General features: G+C 35.5%; 1 protein-coding gene across 2 annotated transcripts; it reads right to left on the bottom strand.

Moving 5' to 3' along the window:
- Window positions 1-525: 525 nt before the first annotated feature.
- On the bottom strand, window positions 526-20663 carry LOC128663081 (deoxycytidine kinase 2). 2 transcript variants are annotated; one of them, XM_053717229.1, is made up of 8 exons: window positions 20532-20663; window positions 16721-16836; window positions 15721-15914; window positions 14028-14175; window positions 11500-11615; window positions 10579-10678; window positions 7920-7984; window positions 526-786 (listed from the first exon to the last, which is right to left on the bottom strand). In XM_053717229.1, exons 1-7 carry the CDS (start codon window positions 20623-20625, stop codon window positions 7949-7951), a joined length of 804 nt encoding a protein of 267 aa, XP_053573204.1. In that variant the 5' UTR covers window positions 20626-20663; the 3' UTR covers window positions 526-786; window positions 7920-7948. The 2 variants fall into 2 exon arrangements, with proteins under 2 accessions (XP_053573204.1, XP_053573205.1); XM_053717230.1 differs by lacking the exon at window positions 7920-7984 and having other exon boundaries at window positions 20532-20657.
- Window positions 20664-22294: the final 1631 nt, after the last annotated feature.

Below are 22294 nucleotides of genomic sequence, written 5' to 3'. Positions count from 1 at the left end.
CCCTTTTTCACTTTTTTATATTTAACACTATTGGTGGGCTTTGGAGTACATTGTGAATTAGAACACACAATTGTTCTACCTAGTAGGATTGTGGTCAGTACTTAGTTTAAATTCTTGTAACTAAAAACTTTTAAAAGTTCATAATTATTTGTACAAATAGAGCTGTAGTATTTATACATTTAACTATATAGTCAGTAAAGTACAAGGTGTCCTGGATTTATATTTTATATGTGGTATATATGGCTCTAAAATCAAAATTTAAAATTCAGTTTCCATTAATTACCTAATAAACTCATAGCCTTTGTGAGCCTGTGGCATTTACAAATTACTTTAGAAAAACCTTCATAATAGAAAAGTATTAATATACATTATATTCAGAAAGCATGGACACCAGCAGAGAGTGATGTGTGCGCGTAAAAATAAAATTTTAAAAACCTCAAAAATAATAAAATTAAAAATTATAGCACAAGGTTTAAAATTACTTACATTTCTGAAAGCAAAATTTACCATGGCCATAAACAGGTCTAACTGCACATAATTGAATTTATTACAAATTCTAATTATTAAATTACAAATTCATTAGATCTAAAAAAGATTAATACATTTGTATTCAGTTTTACTCATGAAGTTGATAAGATTTATCAATAATGTTTGAATATTTTCTCTAAATACTTAAGAAAAAAAAAATGGGAGTAGAAATCCTTTGATAGAGGGTTTAAATTCATTATATACATATAGATCTTCATAGAATCATCAAGGTTAGAGTGTGAATAGAAAGTCTTTTACCTGAAAAAAAAAAAATATAAAAATAAGTTGTTTTAAATAAAAAATGTTAGAGTACAATTTTGACAATTGTAAAAACATTTCACAAATATATTCAAAGGGGTTACTCAACAAAAGATAACAGCAAATTTGAAAAATTGAAATTATTTCCAATTAGGATAAAAATTATCTAAAGTTTGTGACAGAAATAGAAAAAAAAGGATATTATTCAATACTGCTAATTAGGCATCAAAGCAATGATTATCACCGTTTTTTTCCCTTTTGATTGTCTCACTCAATGTGTTTAGCTAGTTCCCAGTAGTGCCTTACTGTTCCTTCAGCAAACCATACCAATAGAATGAAGGGGGGGGGGGGAAACACATACGAAAAGGGTTTTAAGCAATCCATCAACTGAAATATTATTAACTCTAAAAAAATAAAATGTATCTTTTATCAACACCATGGATAACAGTGGTATTAGCTTCTTCCACACACACAAAAAATATAAATAAAGTGTAGTGTTTCACCCCGTTTCCTGGCCGTTAGCTGGATACAACGGCATCACGTGACAGGGATGAAGAGCACAAATACAGATGCATTTTGGCCCTTAACAGGCCTCTCAAATGTATAATAGAGACAAAGGCTATGAGTTTTATACCCCTGGGTCCATTCATTTGGCGCAGTAAGCACAGGCACTAGGCCACACCCCATGACATCAGACCTGCACCCGCTGAGCGGTAAACTAGGGGGGTGCAGTCCATATTTTCCCGGGATTAAACAGATGTATTACATAAAATATTTTCAAGGAAGCAGAATTTAAATTTAGTGGCCATTCAGTGATTAGAGCTAAAGTGGCGATATATAAACTGTTAGCAAAGTGCTGAAACACATACAAGAAAAGGATTCCTGCGACCAAGTCTTCAGTAATAAAACATAAGTTATTTTAAAAGTATAAAAATTAAATCCACAGATCTGGAAGATGTTAAAGTAGTACTGTGTTCGATACAATTACCTCCTAGAATTCTGATTATAAACGCCAGCTTTCAAATATCCTAACACGTTACCTCATTCTGAACAACCGGAAGCAACGTGTTAGGGATATTGTGACCAATGGAAAAAAAAAGGCATACCACTCATTTACGGAATAAAATAAAGATGTCAAATGGGAATCAAAATGGGCATGGCTAACAATAGATGTCAGTTCTCTGTATTAGTGTACCCCACATGTTTTGGGTCTCAAGGCAGTGAGACATTTTTAAACCTATTTTTAGTCACAATACATCTTTTAAGCCAATGTTTTCAATGATATTGTTTTATATACCCAGTATATTGACGATTTGTTAATCATATGGAAAGGTAGAGGGGAAGTGGCACAGGATTGTGTTTCCTTTTTAAACAATGATCATAATCTGAGATTAACCTGGGAATATAAAAGCAAATACTATAAAATATTTAGATATCAGTTTGTCAGAATATCCTGATAATCAAGGAATCATCACTGAATTATATAGAAAAGAAATAACAGGGAACACTATCTTACGTTCAGATTCAGGTCACCCACCACACTTAAAAAGATGAGTCCCTAAGGGGCAATTTATTCGTATAAGGCAAAATTGCACCACACTTGAGGCCTATGAGAAACATTCAGATCAATAAAAAGGGGCTATAATGCAGAGAAATTAGAAACAATTCGGAGAGAAGTGGGATTAAACAGAAAGTTGCTATTAAAAACAAAGAAAAAAAGGTAACAAAGTACAAGATCAAACATCAGCACAAACTTCATAACAGCATATAGTAAACAGTTTAATAGCGTCATAAAAAGTAATCTAAATATACTGCAGACCGACCTCACTCTAAATGACATTCTGTCAAAAGACTGCAGATATATAGCAAAGAGATCACCAACAATTGGTGACAAGGTGATCGAATACGTATACACCGACAATAGGAAAAAAAACAAGAATGTTGGTTATCCAAAAAAAAAAAAAAGGGGCTGTCCGTGTCTAACTTGCTCTTGTATTAAAACAGGAGAAATTTATTTCTTAAACTACAAACAGAGAATACAAAATAAGGTATTGGTTAGACTGCACATCAAAGTACATAATATATTTAAACACCTGTTCTGTGTTTAAAGAACATTATGTAGGTTGCTCGAGCTGCATGTTAAAAGACAGATTGATGGAACATCTTAATGATATACAGAGTGACCCTCTCTAGGACCAGAGTATCTAAACATTTTTCCAAACACCCGAATCCTTTTAATGCTTTTCAAATCCAGGCAATAGATTATCTTCCTAAATCTCCAGGAATAGTACCAGGTTTAAAGAATGTGTCATTTAAAAAGGAAAAAAAAAAAAAAAAAAAAATTATTAATGGAACCAATGCCAGATATGTAGACCTTTTCTTGGTTAAAAAAAAAAAAAAAAAAAAAAAAAAAATAATAAAAAAAAAATATAGTGAGTTAGTCTATTGTTTGTTGTCTATTGTTTGTTCCATTCTATCGCTCTTTGAAAAACTAGCCATTGTTACAAATTAAACATTTCTTTTATATGAGCGTTAAGAGAAAAAGGGCAATAGAAGGAAAAACAAATACAAAACAAAATTTAAAAAAGTAAAAAATAGGAAAGAAATAGACACCCGAAAAAATGCATATGTAAGAAAACAAGTAAAAAAAAACATAAGTGAAGAGCAGACTCTTCAAAAGTGAATAGAAAGGATCGTTTTTCTAATACATAGACAATCACAGCTTTCTAATTTGTAATGAATTTTGACATCTTGCATTACAATTCATACAATTAATTAAAACAGATTGCGAGTAGCATTTCTGCATGTCCTATTATGCATAGTTTAGACTTTCCTATTTTTTATTCAGAAATTACTGTTATGTGTAAAGTAAATTGAGGCGGAAAAACCTGTAAAAGTCAAATTGATTGTGAAGTAATTTTGTATCAATATTCAAGCTGCAATGACAGATATGACAGCAACTACCTTAGCACTTATTGACAATTTTTCCATTGGTCACAATATCCCTGACAAGTCACTTCTGGTTGTTCAGAGGGTGGTCACGTGATCAGAGGGATATTTAAAAGCTGGCGTTTACAGCCAGAATATCAGTCACCATCGATAAAGGAATCCTTTTCTTTTACATGTCACAGCACTTTGCTAATAGTTCATACATCGCTACTTGAGCTCTAATCACTGAACGGCCACTAAATAAATTCTGCCTCCTAGAAAATTATGAAATTTATGCTTACCTGATAAATTTCTTTGGCACGATGAGTCCACGAATCATCTAATTACTATTGGGATATTTACCTCCTGGCCAGCAGGAGGTGGCAAAGAGCACCATGGCAATGCTGTTAATTATCACCTCCCTTCTATCCAACCCCAGTCATTTGACCGAAGTAAAAGAGAGACAGGAAGCAAAAAGGTGCAGAAGTGCCTGAGGTTTATAATATAACAAAAAATATTCAGTCATCAAAAACAGGGCGGGCCGTGGACTCATCGTGTCAAGAAAGAAATACATTTATCAGGTAAGCATAAATTTCTTTTTTTTTTTCTAATGACACGATGAGTCCACAGATCATCTAATTACTAATGGGAATCAATACCAAAGCTAGAGGACACAGATAAGGGAGGGACCAGACAGGGAACCTAGACAGAAGGCACCACTGCTTAATGAACCTTTCTCCCAAAGGAAACCTCAGCCGAGGCAAAAGTATCAAACTTATAGAATTTTGAAACATTATGTAGAGAGGACCAAGTTGCAGCCTTGCAAATCTGTTCTACAGAAGCTTCATTTTTGAATGCACAGGAAGAAGAAACAGCCCCCCGTAGAATGAGCCGTAACCTTCTTGGGAGGCTGCTGTCCAGCAGTTTCATAGGCGAAGCGAATTATACTCTTCAGCCACAAAGAAAGAGAAGAAAGTAGCCGTAAGCTTTCTGCCCCTTACATTTCCCAGAGAAAACTACAAACAGAGCAGAACATTGACGAAAATCCTTAGTCGCCTGTAAATAGAATTTCAGAGCATGAACCACATCTAGGTTGTGCAGAAGACGTTCCTTATGAGGAGGAGGATTAGGACATAAAGGAGTAACAACTATGTCCTGATTAATGTTCCGATCTGAAACTACTTTAGGAAGAAAACCCAATTTAGTATGTAAAACAACATTATCCGTGTGAAAGATAAGATAGGGAGACTCATGCTGTAAAGCCAAGAGTTCAGAGACTCTACGAGCAGAATAGCAAAAAGAAACAAAACTTTCCAAGATAACTTAATATCTAAGGAATCTGGCATCTGTTGTCACAATCACCCAAGATGGTCTGCGAAAGCAGGTTCCCTGGGAGAGATGATCCAGAGACAACCACCATTGAAGAGAACCTCTTTTCTCCTGCTCCAGTAGTTTTCGGGGAGACAAGTCCACATAATCTGAGGTGGAACCGAGCAAATGGGATGATGCCCATTGCCGCCACCATCAACCCGATTACCTCCATGCACTGAGCCACTGATGGCCGAGGAGTGCACTGAAGAGCTAGACAAATATCGAAGATCTTTGATTTCCTGACTTCTGTCAGAAAAATCTTAATTGATAGGGAATATATTATGGTTTCCAAGGAGGATACCCTTGTCCATGGGACTAAGGAACTCATTTCCAAACTTACCTTCCATCCTTGATATCGCAGGAAGGATAACATTTCAGTGTGGGATCTAGCCTGGACTAGGCGGTCGTCCAGATAGGGGGCCCCTGCAATGCCCTGTAACCGAAGCACCACCAACAACAAACCCAGAACCTTTGAGAAAATTCTGGGAGCTGTGGCAAGACCGAAGGGCAAAGCCCCAAATTGGAAGCGTTTGTCTAAAAAGGAAAACCTTAGGAACCTGCAACAATCCCTGTGAATGGGAATATGCAAGTATGTGTCCTTTAAATCCGCCGTTGTCATAAATTGACCTTCTTGGACCAAAGGGAGAATGGAACGAATAGTTTCCATCTTGAAGGACGGTACTCTTATGAATTTGATTAGACTCTTGAGATCTAAAATAGGTCTGAAGGTTCCCTCTTTTTTGGGAACCACGACCAGATTGGAATAAAATCCCAGAACCCATTCCTGAATCGGAACTGGAACTATCACTCCCAGGTCGGAGAGGTCTCCTACACAGTGTAAGAACACCTTACCTCTTATCTGGCTCCATATAATCTTGAAAGCCAAAACATCCATCCTGCTCAGAGGAAGAAGTAGAAGGATTCCCTTGAAATTTCGAAAGGAACGAAAAATTAATCTTAACCATAAATCTTAGCTCCCCGCTAAATACTTGAACGGAAGCATCTGTAAGAAAGGAGATGACCGACTTAAGGGCCTGTATCTTATCCTGGGTTTCTTCAAGGGGAGTGTCTGTCTGAATGGAACCAGACAATGTATGAACCAGTATGCTGCTGCATAAGTGACCGTAGCAATACAAACCATAGGTTGCCATTTTGAGCAACCCCTCTAACCTCTAATCCCTAGGATCCTTAAAGGAACAACTATCCTCTATGGGAATAGTAGGTCTTCCGGCAAGCATGGAAATTGTCCCTTCCACCTTGGATACCGTCTGACGAGACTCCTTGAAAGAATCCGCTATGGGTAAACATCTCTTCCAAAGCAAGGAAATGGAGGAGGGAAAAAAAAAAAAAAATCTTGGAAACTCGATCTGGTACATCATAAGATTAACAACAACCATGGCATCGTTGTCGTCCTGAGTATCTAAAACCTCCTTAAGTAACAGACAGAGGTGTTCTAGCTTAAACCTGAAAGATACTACTTCAGTATCAGCAGGAGGAATTATACCTGTCAGAAACTAAGATTTTATCCTCAGATGCTACCCAAGTATCCTCTAGCCTGGGAAGAGACTTCTGAGATAGCAACAACCGTGACAGAACCCTCGCTCACTGAATGTTTAGTTTTACCTCTTGCGCTCTCCCTGCAGCATGGGAAAAGCCGACAATGCACCAAGACCGTCTAGTACAAGAGGGAAGCAAGGTCTTGCAAGGTAAATTCAGGAGGAGTGGTGGAGGAAGCGCAGAGCACTGGTTGAATGGACACTAAGTTTTTAGGACACTTGAGGAGAAGGCTGCAGAATATATTGAACATTGTCATAATGAATCTTGAACAGCATCCGAGACAATGTTGGCTCTGAAAGAGGTTTCTCTCTTAACTGTAAAATCCTCATACACGAGGAACAGAAAAGTTTTATTATCAAAGCATAAAGTATATGCAACATCTTTATTCACATTTTTAACAAATAGAAATATCCTAACTAGAGTTACTTTTAACATTTAAAGACACAGTAACGTCCTAATTCTGCTTTACATCTATTCCATTAATATTGGATATGTTAATTAACATGTTGAAGGGCCTCCTGGACCGTCTGTATTCACAATTTGATAAACTAAAATTTGGATGTTACTCTGTCTTTAAATGTTAAAATAAACTGCTTTATTTTTACAAAAAATAATTCTGTAACATGTAATAAAGACAATCCCCAGACCTCAGCTAAGTCCTGCTGAGGTGTCTGCTTGACACCGGATGGGAGACTAACACATAGTAAGCATCTGGACTCCTTAATAATGCTTTTAATACGGAATGTGAAGCCTCTCTGCTGCGTGACATAACGAGGCAGAGGAAACCCATCATCACTCTCCATTGCATCAGGATAAGAGCTATGTAAAAAAGGCGCGCAAACAAGGTCACGTAGGTCCCATTGTGGGCTTATCCAGATAAACCTCCCGGACAGCTAAAACTTTGTAAAGATAGAGCCGTCTGAAGAATAACACCCATCATGGCGGTTTTAAGAGCTAAACCTCCCGGTCAGCTAGTAATTTAAGTAAAGCTGATGGGAGTAGGAAATTGCACCAAACATGCATAATCTAAACCTAGAAAAATAAAGCCATTGACAAGGATAACCTCCCGGTCGGCTGCTGAATTAAAATAAAGCTGTTGGGAGTTGCTATTGTACACCAAACATAAATATAAGAGCCACATCTCCATGTCCCCAGTGCCTGCAGTAACTGCCCTATGACTTATCACTCCTATGGATAATGTCATCTTGTGTCCAGGTATGTAATAAAGTCCCAATTTTTCTGTGTACATACCCCAGAAAATAAAACTTAGCACTTACCTTAGAAATCTGCCAGGCAGTAAGGCAGCTCACCCGGCTTGCGAGGTCCTCTCCCTCACATTGACCTGTGGAAACAAAAAGTACTGAGTATTTCTCTCTCCGACTTTCGCAAACAGGGTAGCATACAATCTATGAGAGGCGCAGTGAGAATTATGTCATACAAGTTCCCATTGCTCTACTGAAGAGACTGATATGGACTACGGCTACACCCTAGGACAAGCAGCACAATCTTGCACTACTTTTAAAAATAATAAACTCTTGATTGAAGAATCTTTTCTAACATCTAATTTACCATCTCCTTGCTCTTAACGTGGGCAAATAGAATGACTGGGTTGGGAGGGAAGGGAGGTGATATTTAACAGCTTTGCTGTGGTGCTCTTTGCCGCTTCCTGCAGGGCAGGAGTGGTATTCCCACTAGTAATTAAAGGGACACTGAACCCAATTTTTTTCCCTTTTATGATTCAGATAGAGCATGCAATTTTAAACAACTTTCTAATTTACCCCTATTATCAAATTTTCTTCATTCTCTTGGTATCTTTATTTGAAATGCAAGAATGTAAGTTTAGATGCCGGCCTATTTTTGGTGAACAACCCGGGTTGTTCTTGCCGATTGGTGGATAAATTCAACAACCAATAAACAAGCTCTGTCCAGAGTTCTGAACCAAAAAATAGCTTAGATGCCTTTTTCAAATAAACATAGCAAGAGAACGAAGAAAAATTGATAATAGGAGTAAATTAGAAAGTTGCATGCTCTATCTGAATCACGCAAGAAAAAAAATTTGGGTTCAGTATCCCTTTAACCCCTTAAGGACATTTTTCAATTTCTTTCCCTTAAGGACCAGGGCTCTTTTTACATTTCTGCAGTGTTTGTGTTTAGCTGTAATTTTCCTCTTACTCATTTACTGTACCCACACATTATATACCGTTTTTCCTCGCCATTAAATGAACTTTCTAAAGATACCATTATTTTCATCATATATTATAAAATTTACTCTAAAAATTTTTTTTTATAAAATATGAGGAAAAAAAAAAAAAAAACCACAACAAAAAACACTTTTTCTAACTTTGACCCCAAAATCTGTCACACATCTACAGCCACCAAAAAACACCCATGCTAAATAGTTTCTAAATTTTGTCCTGATTTTAAAAATACCCAATGTTTACATGTTCTTTGCAAGTTATAGGGCAATAAGTACAAGTAGCACTTGCTATTTCCAAACCACTTTTTTCTCAGAATTAGCGCTAGTTACATTGGGACACTGATATCTTTCAGGAATCCCTGAATATCCCTTGACATGTATATATTTTTTCAGAAGACATCCCAAAGTATTGATCTAGGCCCATTTTGGTATATCTCATGCCACCATTTCACCGCCAAATGAGATCAAATAAAAAAAAATGGTTCACTTTTTCACAAACTTTTGGTTTCTCACTGAAATTTATTTACAAACAGCTTGTGCAATTATGGCACAAATAGTTGTAAATGCTTCTCTGTGATCCCATTTGTTCAGAAATAGACATATGGCTTTAGAGTTGCTTTTTGGTAATTAGAAAGTCGCTAAATACCGCTGCGCATCACACGTGATTTTTTATAGCATATTTAGATATGCTTATGTGTAGGATCCCCCCTTAGCCCCCAACCTCATCGTGTCATACACACATACATACACCAGCTAGAATATAGGTTATAAAAAGTAAATTGGAAAGTTGTTTAACCCCTTAGTGACCACAGCACTTTTCCATTTTGGGACCAGGGCTAATTTTACATTTCTGCAGTGTTTGTATTTAGCTGTAAATTTTCCTCTTACTCATTTGCTGTACCCACACATATTATATACCGTTTTTCTCGCCATCAAATGGACGTTCTAAAGATACCATTATTTGCATCATATCTTAAAATTTACTTAATTTTTTTTTTATCTGCCAGTACCCAGTTTTACATAAAGTTTTTGGGGTTTTTTTAAAATATTTTTTTAATGTAGTGAAGTTGCCCCCCCCCCCCTCAATAACCAACCCCCACCCTCTCCCAGATCCTTGGGATAAAAATCCCCCCCCCTCCTCTCTCCCACCTTATCCTAAGCAAAAGGAAATTGTGCCATAGTGTAGCGTTCCCACCTGCTCCCGCCCCCCTACAACGCACTTCCCCAATTGATGGCTGCCCACCAACGATCGTGACCATCGATGTCCGATGCAGAGAGGCTCTCTCTGCATCGGAAGGCTAAACATTTTTATTGCTGGATGCCTCAATATTGAGGCATCACTGCAATAACATGAAAGCGTCTGTAAGAGATCAGGATCGCTTTCACCGCTTGAACACACTAACGACGTACAGGGTACGTTCTTGGGTTAAAATTGTATTCTGTGTCTAAATTATGACTTTACTGTCCCTTTAAGTCCAAGATAGTGTACTTAAAAAAAAAATTTTTTTATATATATATATATATATATATATATATATATATATATATATATATATATATATATATATATCTCATTAAAACATCTGCAGATGATTCCAGTACACTAATACATTAAAATGCAATCTAATCTAAGATGCAAGTATTCAAATCTAGATAGTTCAATACAATCCTGTCTCAAGCAAAACCTTACAGAATTACTGAAATCTTATATTGCTATGTTTTCAGCTTTTAAAACTTACTTTTTCCAGCAAAATCTCTTGACTAATCTTATCATTTTTGAAGTCTTCATTGACATCCAAAACCAAAATTGGCATTTGTTTGAGAGCATCAAAATCAACCCTTTAAAAATAAAATAAGCAAGCATGAAAGAATGACTACAGGTCAATGTGTATAAAAAGTGAAACTAAATGTGCAAGCTATAAAAATAAACATTTTCTACTAGTTTTACACAAGTGTGTAGCTGCCCCTAAACACTACTAAGCAACTTTTAGTAGTGGTATTTGCCACACATCAGTCATCTAAATTTTCAGGGGGGGGGGGGGGGTCCAGAAATTCCTACTGTCCAATAATAAAAATAGGGCATAAGACAAATTGTATTTGAAAGTGGAGAGTCTCACTATCCAAATAAGAGATTTATCATCCTTATAGACATCATGTGGTTGTGACAGTATCAAGCTGTAACTTAAAAAAAAAAATTAAAGCAAGGTTTGCCATTGTTTTTAGCGTTTTTGTTTTGGGGCGGGAGAGAAAGAGGAGATTGATCCTCTATACTCTGAATGCACATTTGGGATACACAGCTACAGAATAGATTTTGGGGTTTCAATACAAAGATGTTTTTATATTTTGTAAGCACTTAAACTGCTGTTTTGTTATAGCAGCTTGTTTACCCCCTAAGTGATTAAATACAAACTGAAAGCTGCACACCCAACAATGACCTAACACTGGTCAGCAAGTCAAGGGCCTTGTATATAAGTATCCTCCAATCATCAGCTGTATATATTACAGCTAGTGTAAATAACGCAGAGCAAGTCGGTTTGTAAAGACTAAATATTTTGTTAAAATTGGACTATTGCCAACTCTGGAGTAAATTTAATATTAAATTTGCTCACTATCAAAATGAACTTGCATACATTGACAGTGTTGGTATTTTTATTACTTACTGTGTTGTTCTGTCATAAAGCCACTTCTCATGCTTATCATGTAAACTTTCCAAGTACTCAAGTTCAATTCCTTGTTCCTCTTCTCTGCCCCTACTGTGCAATCTTTCCATGCATTTCTATGAAACAAAATTAACCCTTTAGTGATCAGACCATTGATCAATTTTCTTGCCGTTAAAGGGACATTCCAGCCAAAAATTTACTTTACATGGATTTATTGTAGTCTTGAATAGAATCATTTTTGTAATATACATGTATTAGCAAAAATGCTTCTAATTAAAGCTATATCTGTTTCAAATGTGTATTTAAGTATGCACCGTGCACCAGCATTTTAAACACAGCACTTGCTCAGAGAGCCTAAGGTGTTTTTAACATCTGGTAATGACTCAATTTGTTAATTGCTGACATGATACAAGCCCCACTGATTATCTAAACAACTGCAGTATTTAAATTGCCAGTGCTGTGAGAATATCTATTTATACTTCACGTGCACATGCAGAGAAAAATGTTAACACTAAAACAGTGATAACTTTTACTAGAAGCATTTTTGCTAATACATGTATATTGCAAATTTGTTTCTATTCAAAGATGTAATAAATCTATGTGCATTTAAATTTTGACTGGAATGTCCCTTTAAGGACTAGGGCTATTTTTACATTTCTGCTGTGTTTAGCTGTAATTTTCCCTCTTACTCATTTACTGTACCCACACATTAAATACCATATTTCTCGCCATTAAATGGACTTTCTAAAAGATACCATTATTTTCATCATGTCTTATAATTTACTATAAATTTTTTTTTTTTTTTTATAAAATGATAGAAAAAGTGCGTGTGGCGTTGGTTCTCAATTTTTCAACTTTGTTACACATCTACAACAACAAAAAAACAAAACAAAAAAAAAAAAAAAACTAAATAATTTCTACATTTTGTCCTGAGTATAGAAATACCCGGTGTTTACATGTTCTTTGCAAGTTACAGTATATGGCAATAAATACAAGTAGCACTTTGCTATTTCCAAACCATTTTTTTTTTTCTTCAAAATTAGCGATAGTTACATTTTAACACTGATATCTGTCAGGAATCCCTGAATAACCCTTCACATGTGTGTGTATATATATATATATATATATATATATATATATATATATATATATATATATATATATATATATATTTTTTTTTTTTTTTAGTAGACAACCCAAATATTGATCTAGGCCCATTTTGGTATATTTCATGCCACCATTTTACAGCCAAATGCAATCAAATTTAATTTTTTTTTAACAAACTTTAGGTTTCTCACTGAAATTTAAAGACAGATTGTGTAATTATGGCACAAATGGTTGTAAATGCTTCTCGAATCTAATCAAGATAGCAAGAGAACGAAGAAAGATTGATAATAGGAGTAAATTAGAAAGTTGCTTAAACTTGCATGCTCTAGCTGAATCATGGAAAAAAAAAATGGGTTTAGTGTCCCTTTAACTTTTTGGTAATTAGAAGGTTGCTAAATGCCGCTGTGCACCACATATATATTAATATACCTAGCAGTTAAGGCATTAATTAGGTAGCTGTAGTGTAGAGATCAGCCTCCCAGCTGACACATCCCAACCCCTGATCCCTCCCTGACCCCCCTCAAACACCTCTCTTCCCTCTCCCACCTCATAATTGTCACTACCATCTTAAATACTGGCAGAAAGTCTGCCAGTACTAAATTAAAAGGATAGTTAGACATATATAATATATATATATATATATATATATATATATATATATATATATATATATATATATATATATATATATATAACGTACCCTGTACGACATGTAAGTTTCTGTAGTGTAGCTGCCTCCCCTCAATACCCTACACCCTACCCCCTCCCCAAGCCCAACATTTATTTACATCTACTTTGCATAGTGGTCCCAGTCCCACGTCCTTGGTCAATAAGATAGGACGTGTCTGGCACGATTTCGGTCGTTAAGGGGTTAAAGAAAAGATTAGTCTCAGAACAACATGTATATGTATTTTTAAAGTTTCATTATTGACAACAATAAAAAAAAAAAAAGTCAGGTCAGTTATAAAATAGGTCACTAGAGTGCTTCCAATGGCTGTATGGAATAGAAATGTTAGTGCAGAACACTTAAAAGCTCAAATTTTCAGAATAGAATTACAGGAAAGGGGGACAAAATAAATAATGAAAGTATATTACAGAGTGTAAATATATATATATATATATATATATATATATATATATACATATACACACACACAATTTTATATTACCATCTCAAAGTGTTTAATGACCCTTAAAGTGTGGGCAAAAAAATGACTCATTAGGACACCTATATGTGAAGTGACTACAAAATTATGTCTAGTACTCTCCAACATAAACCTAAGGAACCATACTTTAGTTAAAGCATGTAATACATTTTATTATATCACCATTGTCCCTTATTTTATTTAACTACACAGAATTGTTTCCCTCTTTGAAATACTGTATAAAACCTTCATAACTGGGATATTAACAAGTCATACCTCTGGTGTAGCTCGGAGGTAGATAATCCCATCAAGCTCTATTTCATCTTGGAACTGATTCAAAAGCCATGTATGCCAATCTTGATATATTGCCCATTCTGTTTCATTGATATTTCCAGATTCAAACAAGCTTGAAGCAAACACATACCTACACAAAAATAATTTGTCTGTTAAAAAAAACAAAAAAACAAACAAAACACAGGTACAGCCATTCAGCATTGTAACTGTGGACATACATACACTCTAAAACACTGGTTTTCAAACCTGCCCTCAGGTCCACATCTCGAGGAAGTCTGAGCACAGGTGAAATAATCAGCTTATTAGTAAACCTAGTTAGTTATTTTACCTGATCACATCCAGGGTAATCCTCAAAATGTGGCCTGTTGGGGAGGCCGGGTTAGAAAATCAGTGATCTTAAACAAAAAATGTGACAAATTGCTCTAGCACATGAATGTCCACTAGAGGCACTCTCCACCATCCTAACAGTTGTTTGGTCTGTGGAGGAAAGTTTAGAAATATTTTGTCTCCACAGCTTCTCTTTCCACACTCCTCTGTCATTGCCGCAATAAGAAATTGTGATTTTATAATCAAAGTGCTACAAAAACCATCTTCAGTTTTAAGATGGTAAAACACGGGTCTATATCAAAATCCCTAAACTCAAAATCCCCAATATAAAAAGATCATACATCCACAAAATCAAAATGCAGAAATAACAAAATCCCTAAATTTAAAAAACCCTACAGCCACAATGTGCTGTGCCTATATTCACTATCTTTTTGCCTCTGCCTAGGGGGGTTTAAGTGGGAGCCAATCCTCTGGCATACACTCCAAGCGAACCTTGGAGATTACAAGGGAGGCCCCCCTTTAAACCCCGCCCCCCAGGCAGAGGCAAAAAGATAGTGAAGATAGGGACATCACAGCACATATCTATATGTTTGTTTGTTTTTTAAGTTTAGGCATTTTGCATTTTAGAGAATTTGTTCTTTCTGGATCTTAGACATTAGGGATTATGATTTTTCTGGATTTAAAGATTCTGTTTTATGGTATTAGAGATTTTGATTGCATTCCGTAAAAAACAAACGTGAGATGAGACACTGCACAAGCGGCAACCACTAGTGGCGATCCCATAACTTCATATTTGTGGGGCTAACAAAGGCGGTGAAGACACAGCACCCTATAGATTTCGAACATAATCTCCCCTGAAATCTTTGGTAACATATCAAAGAATCTAGCCTAAAAGGGGCATGAAACCCAAAATGTTTCTTGCAGGATTCATATCGCATTTCCAATTTATTTATATTTTCTACTTTCTTTTGTTCTATTGGTATTCTTTGTTGAAAAGGATACCTATGTAGGCTCAGGAGCTGCTGATTGGTGGCTGCACATATGCCTCATCTTATTGGCTCAACCAATGTGTTAACTAGCTCCCAGTAATGAATTGCTTCTTCAACAAATGATCAAGAAAAATGAAGCAAATTAAATAGAAGTAAAACGGAAAGTTGTTTAAAAATGGTATACTCTGAATCATGAAAGTAGAAATGTTAGGTTTCATGTCCCTTTAAGAGTGTTTCTTCTTTTAAAATGAAAACCAAATACTATAAACAGTTAAACAGAGCCATTTTTTATTTTTTTCAATAATTTTTTTTTTTTTTTAAATGTGTTATTTGATTAAATATATATTTTAGCATCCTACCTGTCACTATATACAGATCTCTCAAAATACTGCACAGGATGCTCAGCTTCACGTAGTTTAGGCGATATTGGTTTCAGTTGAGCCCTTACTCTACTAAGGCAAGCATATGTCTGAAATGTGTAGGCCCATCTAGTGGGTTTATCATAGAGCATTTGGAGGAGGTTTCCACCACTCTTCTGTGATGTAGACAGCTCCTTAAAAAAAAAAAAAATATATATATAATAATAATAATAATGTAAATAATTAAAACAAAATTAGGAAAGGCCAAACATAAATAAAAAGAAGAAAAATAAACACACACAAAAATAAGAAAAAAAATAAATAGATAAATTCTTCAAAAGGTACTAGATATGAAAGTTAGAAACGCCAGGGGCACCAGCATTAGTCACTCCTAAAGTAATATTTTAAAAACCACTCTAAAAGACTGCCATTAAAATCAATGCATGAATAAATTTATTGAAATGGTTAGATAATCAGTATTTGGAGGTGTAGAATAACAAGACCTGCCCTCCAGAGCAGTGGAGTTGATTTCCCCACCAAGGAGCACAGCAGCAGTCAAGAATTTGACCCTACTTGGGAGCAGCCACTGATACCACCCTTTCTATCTAGCATTTATTTAGTGTTTAATGTCTCTTTAAGAATTTAATATTACACTCTCAAAGTGTTTAGTGTCACATTAAGATGTTCTGCATTGTCACAGTAGGTTAATTCTCAAAATTCTGTGAGCTTTGGAATGTCAGTCTAATGTGTAATCTTACCACTCGCAAAAGGGATGCAATTAAACATAATGTATATATTGTATTCCTATTTTGCCTCTAGAGACCTATGTTTTAGTAATATTAGTGTGCTTAAAGTAGGTATTGAAAACTCTTCATATTCAGAAATATAATTAATTTTTACATGTGCTTTCTACTAATAGAAAAGTGACTGGAGATCATAATAAGCAGGTTAATTGTTACTAGATATTCATAGTGACTGAGAAAGTGTGTTTATATTTTACCTCATGTTCATTTTCAGATGTTTGAACATTACACCATTTGGCAATGGGTTCAGGGACAACCTCCCATTCATCGCTGGCTTTCTCTAAAATTCGAACAAATGTGGATTTCCCAGCAGCTAAGGAATGAGAAATAAGTTCAGAATTAAGACACTGCAATATAGTCAAGTATTCAGTGATAAAAAAATTTTTTTTTACATTTTATAAAAATGAAATGTCACCTAATGGATTACCCAGGTAAAACAGACATTACCCAAACGGCTGAGGGTAAAGCCTGATGTATGATCATAAATCCCCTCAGTGCAGATTCACTACATCAGACATATAGCATGCACTGTAATTCCCCTATCTTCACGATCTTTTTGCTTCTGCCTGGGAGTTTCACAGGGGCAAAGCCCCCTTTAAACCTCATTCCCCATGGCTCACATGGGGTGGATGGCGGTGGCGCCTTCCCTGAACCCCCCCCCCCCCCCAGACGGAGGCAAAAGAAATACTGTAGATGGGCGAATTACTGTACATAGGGCTTTACCCACAGCCACTTGGGCAATGTCTGTTTTACTTTAACCGTAGTGAGATGACACTCTGGGGTTCTCTTGTGATACAGTATAATTATGAAATTTAGAAAGTGTTTGGTTACAACATATGTACATTGTATTAATATTTTTCTCCAAATTAAATGTCTTTGTATGTTAAAATATACATTGTTGCTAATACTTATTCAATTAAGGGCAAAAACCAACAACAAAAAGGTTTGCAATTTAAGCACATTTCTTTATGGGGAAAAAAAAAAACATTTCAAAATATTTTAGAAAACAGTTACAGGTGATGTGGCCGAATTAGCAACGTACTGACAAGTACCTTATGTGTAGGCTTACCATACGTCCCGTTTTTACCGGGATTGTCCCTGTTTTGAGCCCCTGTCCCAGTGTCCCACTCGTTTTTCATTTTTGTCCCGGCCGCCGGTGTTCTATCAATCATTCCAGCAAATTCATCAGACTAGCGTAGTCTGCTGAATTAGCTGGAATGATAGAACACCGGCAAATCTGTGAATTTAGCTTTGTTGCGCATGCAGCATGTACTGCCTTTTACAGCTGTCTGCTGCCCGTCGGAATGTGCGACCGTGACGTCACCACATTCCTGCAACAGACGGGTCGCAGAATCCGACTGATAACGTGTGCTCCACCTCTGCTTCACACTCAGTGTTTTAGGCGCCTTCAACTTAGGAGAACGCATCGTGGGGCTGCACACTGTGGCTTCCTGTTGCTGAAGCAAATACCAACAAAAAAAAATTTCTTGACTTTTGCAGATCTTCTTGCTGATAATGATAAGTACGTGTGAGTTACTTACTACAATACAATATTACTTGATCTTTTCCTTTTTTCATATGCAACCACATATCTTAGGCTGCTATCTCTATCTGCTATGTGGTGTTATTATTCATTTATATTATTAGATATCTCCATTAATAATTGTGCTTCTGGGGTCACTCATCAATCATCATTAATTATGGATGGTAAACTAATAATTGTGCTGCTGGTCATTAATTATGTCAATATAATTGTGCTGCTGGAGTCAACTCATCATCATTAAATTAATGATGATGATTGATGACCCCAACAGCACAATTATATTAACATAATTAGTGATGCCCAGCAGGACAATTATATAAACATAATTAATGATGATGACCCCCAGCAGCACAATTAAATTAACATAATTAATGATGATGACCCCAGCAGCACAATTAAATTAACATAATTAATGATGATGACCCTAGCAGCACACTTATATTACCTTCATTAATGTAATTAATTATGTTAATATAATTGTGCTGCTGGGGGTCATTATCATTAATTATGTTAATATAATTGTGCTGCTAGGGTTATCACATCATTAAGTATGTTAATATAATTGTGCTGCTAGGGTCATCATGTCATTAAGTATCTTAATATAATTGTGCTGCTGGGGTCATCATTAAATTAATTGATGTCACTAATTATGTTAATATAATTGTGCTGCTGGGGTCATCATCATTAAATAAATTATTGTCACTAATTATGTCAATATAATTGTGCTGCTGGGGTCAACTCATCATTAAATTAATGATGATGATGATGATGGATGACCCCAGCAGCACAATTATATTAACATAATTAATGATGATGATCTCAGCAGCACAATTAAATTAACATAATTAATAACATTAATTAATTTAATGATGATGTTGACCCCCAGCAGCACAATTAAATTAACATAATTAATTATGATGACCCCAGCAGCACAATTATAATTAATGATGATGAGTAACCCCAGCAGCACAATTATATTAACATAATTAATGATGATGACCCCAGCAGCACAATTAAATTAACATAATGATGATGATGATGATGACCCCAGCAGCACAATTACATTAATTATGGATGGTAATATAATTGTGCTGCTGTGCTCATGATTGTTAATTATGGTAATATATTGTGTTGCTGGGGTCATCATCATTAATTATGGTAATATAATTGTGCTGCTGGCGTCATCATCATTAATTATAGTAATATAATTGTGCTGCTGGGGTCATCATTATTAATTATGGTAATATAATTGTGCTGCTGGGGTCATCATCATTAATTATGGTAATATAATTGTGCTGCTGGGGTCATCATCATTAATTATGGTAATATAATTGTGCTGCTGGGGTCATAATCATTAAATATGGATGGTAATATAATTGTGCTGCTGGGGTCATCATCATTAATTATGGATGGTAATACAATTGTGCTGCAAAAAAATGTAGAAATATAATTGTGCATGGAAAATTAGTTCTGGTCGACAAATGCCCCGCCCCTTGGCCACACCCCTGACCACACCCCCACGGGCACCGTGCCAAGTGGTCCCAGTTTCATCTCTAAAAATTATGGTAAGCCTACTTATGTGTCTAAGTATTAATACATAAGTATGATAGAGACTTTAGTTGATCTCAAAGCACATATGCACAGTATCTTAAATCTTAATGTCAGAGTCTGTTACTTGGGAAAAAAACATTTCCATAGATAACTGAAACATGGGTATTATTAGAACAATGGTTGCAGAAGAACGCTTTAAAAAATTATATATATAATATAATATAATATAATATAGTTGTTATATTTTAATAAAAGTGGTAATAGTAATAACGTAGTAGATCATCTATACAAAACGAGTGACACTTCCAGCAGCGCTAGCCATAAAATTGCGCCGCCACCTTCTTGGCGCCAAATTCAAACTTACCACAATAAAAAAAAAGTGGGGAAATAAAACTAAACGATAAAAAAAAAGCAAACGCGTATTTTACTACAAAAAAATAATAATTTATAGTTACAAAGCATTGCAGAACAAGCTAATTTTGTCCCCCACGATTACAAGTAAACCCTTAGTTTAACTTCTAAATCCTTGTCAGTCATTCAACAATATTGCAAGTGTAAAGACGAGTATAAAGGCTCAGTGGCTCACTGAAGATAAAATGACATGAGAACATGGCTTACACAATAAATATCGATATTCGTCCTTGTGTGTATTGTACACCCTTCTTCCGAACCTCTAAACCAATGTGCACAATGAAATATTTAACCCACCAGAAAATAATTTAGTTACTCAACTCGCGTTTTACAGTTACTGTGTTGCTGAACAGGATGTCTAGTACAATAACATTTGTAAAGAAAAGGAAATTCTAGATAGCTAATACATTTACATATATGCTAAACTGCAGATGCATATTCACGCGTATACAAATGTTACCACACATACTTATGCAAATATATTTGCAAGTGGAGGCGCTTACCTATATTTCCTTCTATGGAAAGCTTCTTTGACCTTTTCTCAAAGCTGCTATCAAAGATAGGACTATAGCACATACGTTTAGGTGGTGTTGCCATTGCGATACGCTATTTCTGGAAACCCAACAGCGAGTAACTAATAATGGCACACAATACTATAAAGACACTGTAAATGCCAACATATTTTGAGTGGCGCGCCTACGCGAGGACCAATCATCGCCCAGACACGTATCCTCATCCAATAGGAACGTCTGGATTTCTCACAGCTGCTCGCGCCCTTTTTAGCAAGCAAGCAATAGTTTTGACGTTTGCATAGAGTATGTGTGTACATGACAGACTGTATCGCGAAAAAAAGTTGTGTTTATCATTACAAATAGCATGTTTAGTGGGCACATGACATCGACTCTTTTCTTGAAAAATAAGTTCGTTTTTTTTCCAAATACAGTTTTAAAAGACACAAACTGCAAAAAATAAAAATAAACTGCACAAGAAAATGGGGATATACTAAAAGGAATGACAAGGGTGAATGACAAAATGGAATGCCCATAGACTTTAATGGGATGTAAAATTAAAAGTGTTGAAGCAACAAAACTATGAGACATATCAACTAGATATTTATTAGATATGTTCCCCAGGTAACAGTATCAGATTCTGAAAGTTATATTACATCAGATTATAGCTGCTTTCTATGGAATGACAAGGGTGAATGACAAAGTGGAATGCCCATAGACTATAATGGGATTACATTTAAAAGTGTTATAGAAACTAAACTATCAGACATATCAAATAGATATTTATTAGATATGTTCCCCAGGTACAGTAGCATATTCTGAAAGTGAGATTACTTCAGATTATAGCTGCTTTCTATGGAATGACAAGGGTGAATAACATAATGGAATGCCCATAGACTATAATGGGATTACATTTAGTGCCATAGCAACAAAAATATGAGACATATGAAGTATCTATTTACCAGATATGTTCCCCAGGTACAGTAGCATATTCTATAAATGAGATTACGTAAAATTATAGTTGCTTTCTATGGAATGACAAGGTTGAATGACAAAATGGAATGCCCATAGACTATAATATGATTACATTTAGTGCTATAGAAACACAAATATGAGACATATCAAGTAGATATTTACCAGATATGTTCCCCAGGTACAGTATCATATTCTGAAAGTGAGATTACGTGAGATTATAGTTGCTTTCTATGGAATGACAAGGATGAATAACATAATGGAATGCCCATAGACTATAATATGATTACATTTAGTGCTATAGAAACACAAATATGAGACATATCAAGTAGATATTTACCAGATATGTTCCCCAGGTACAGTAGCATATTCTGAATGTGAGATTACGTCAAATTATAGCTGTTTTCTATGGAATGAGAAGGGTGAATGACAAAATGGAATGCCCATAGACTTTAATGGCAGGTAAAATTAAAAGTGTTAAAGCAACAAAACTATGAGACATATCAACTATATATTTACCAGATTTGTTCCACAGGTACAGTAGCATATTCTGAAAGTGCGATTAAGTGAGATTATAGCTGTTTTCTATGGAATGACAATGTTGAATGACAAACTGGAATGCCCATAGACTATAATGGGGTTACATTTAAAAGTGTTAAAGCAACAAAACTATGATACATATCAAGTAGATATTTACCAGATATGTTCCCCAGGTACAGCAGCATATTCTGAAAGTGAGATTACATCAGATTATAGCTGTTTTCTATGGAATGACAAGGGTGAAT

This window comes from Bombina bombina, chromosome 6, assembly GCF_027579735.1.
Source record: "Bombina bombina isolate aBomBom1 chromosome 6, aBomBom1.pri, whole genome shotgun sequence".
Classification (NCBI taxonomy): Eukaryota; Metazoa; Chordata; class Amphibia; order Anura; family Bombinatoridae; genus Bombina; species Bombina bombina.
Note: the sequence above shows the minus strand (reverse complement) of the source record. Positions and strands in the feature narration are given on the sequence as shown.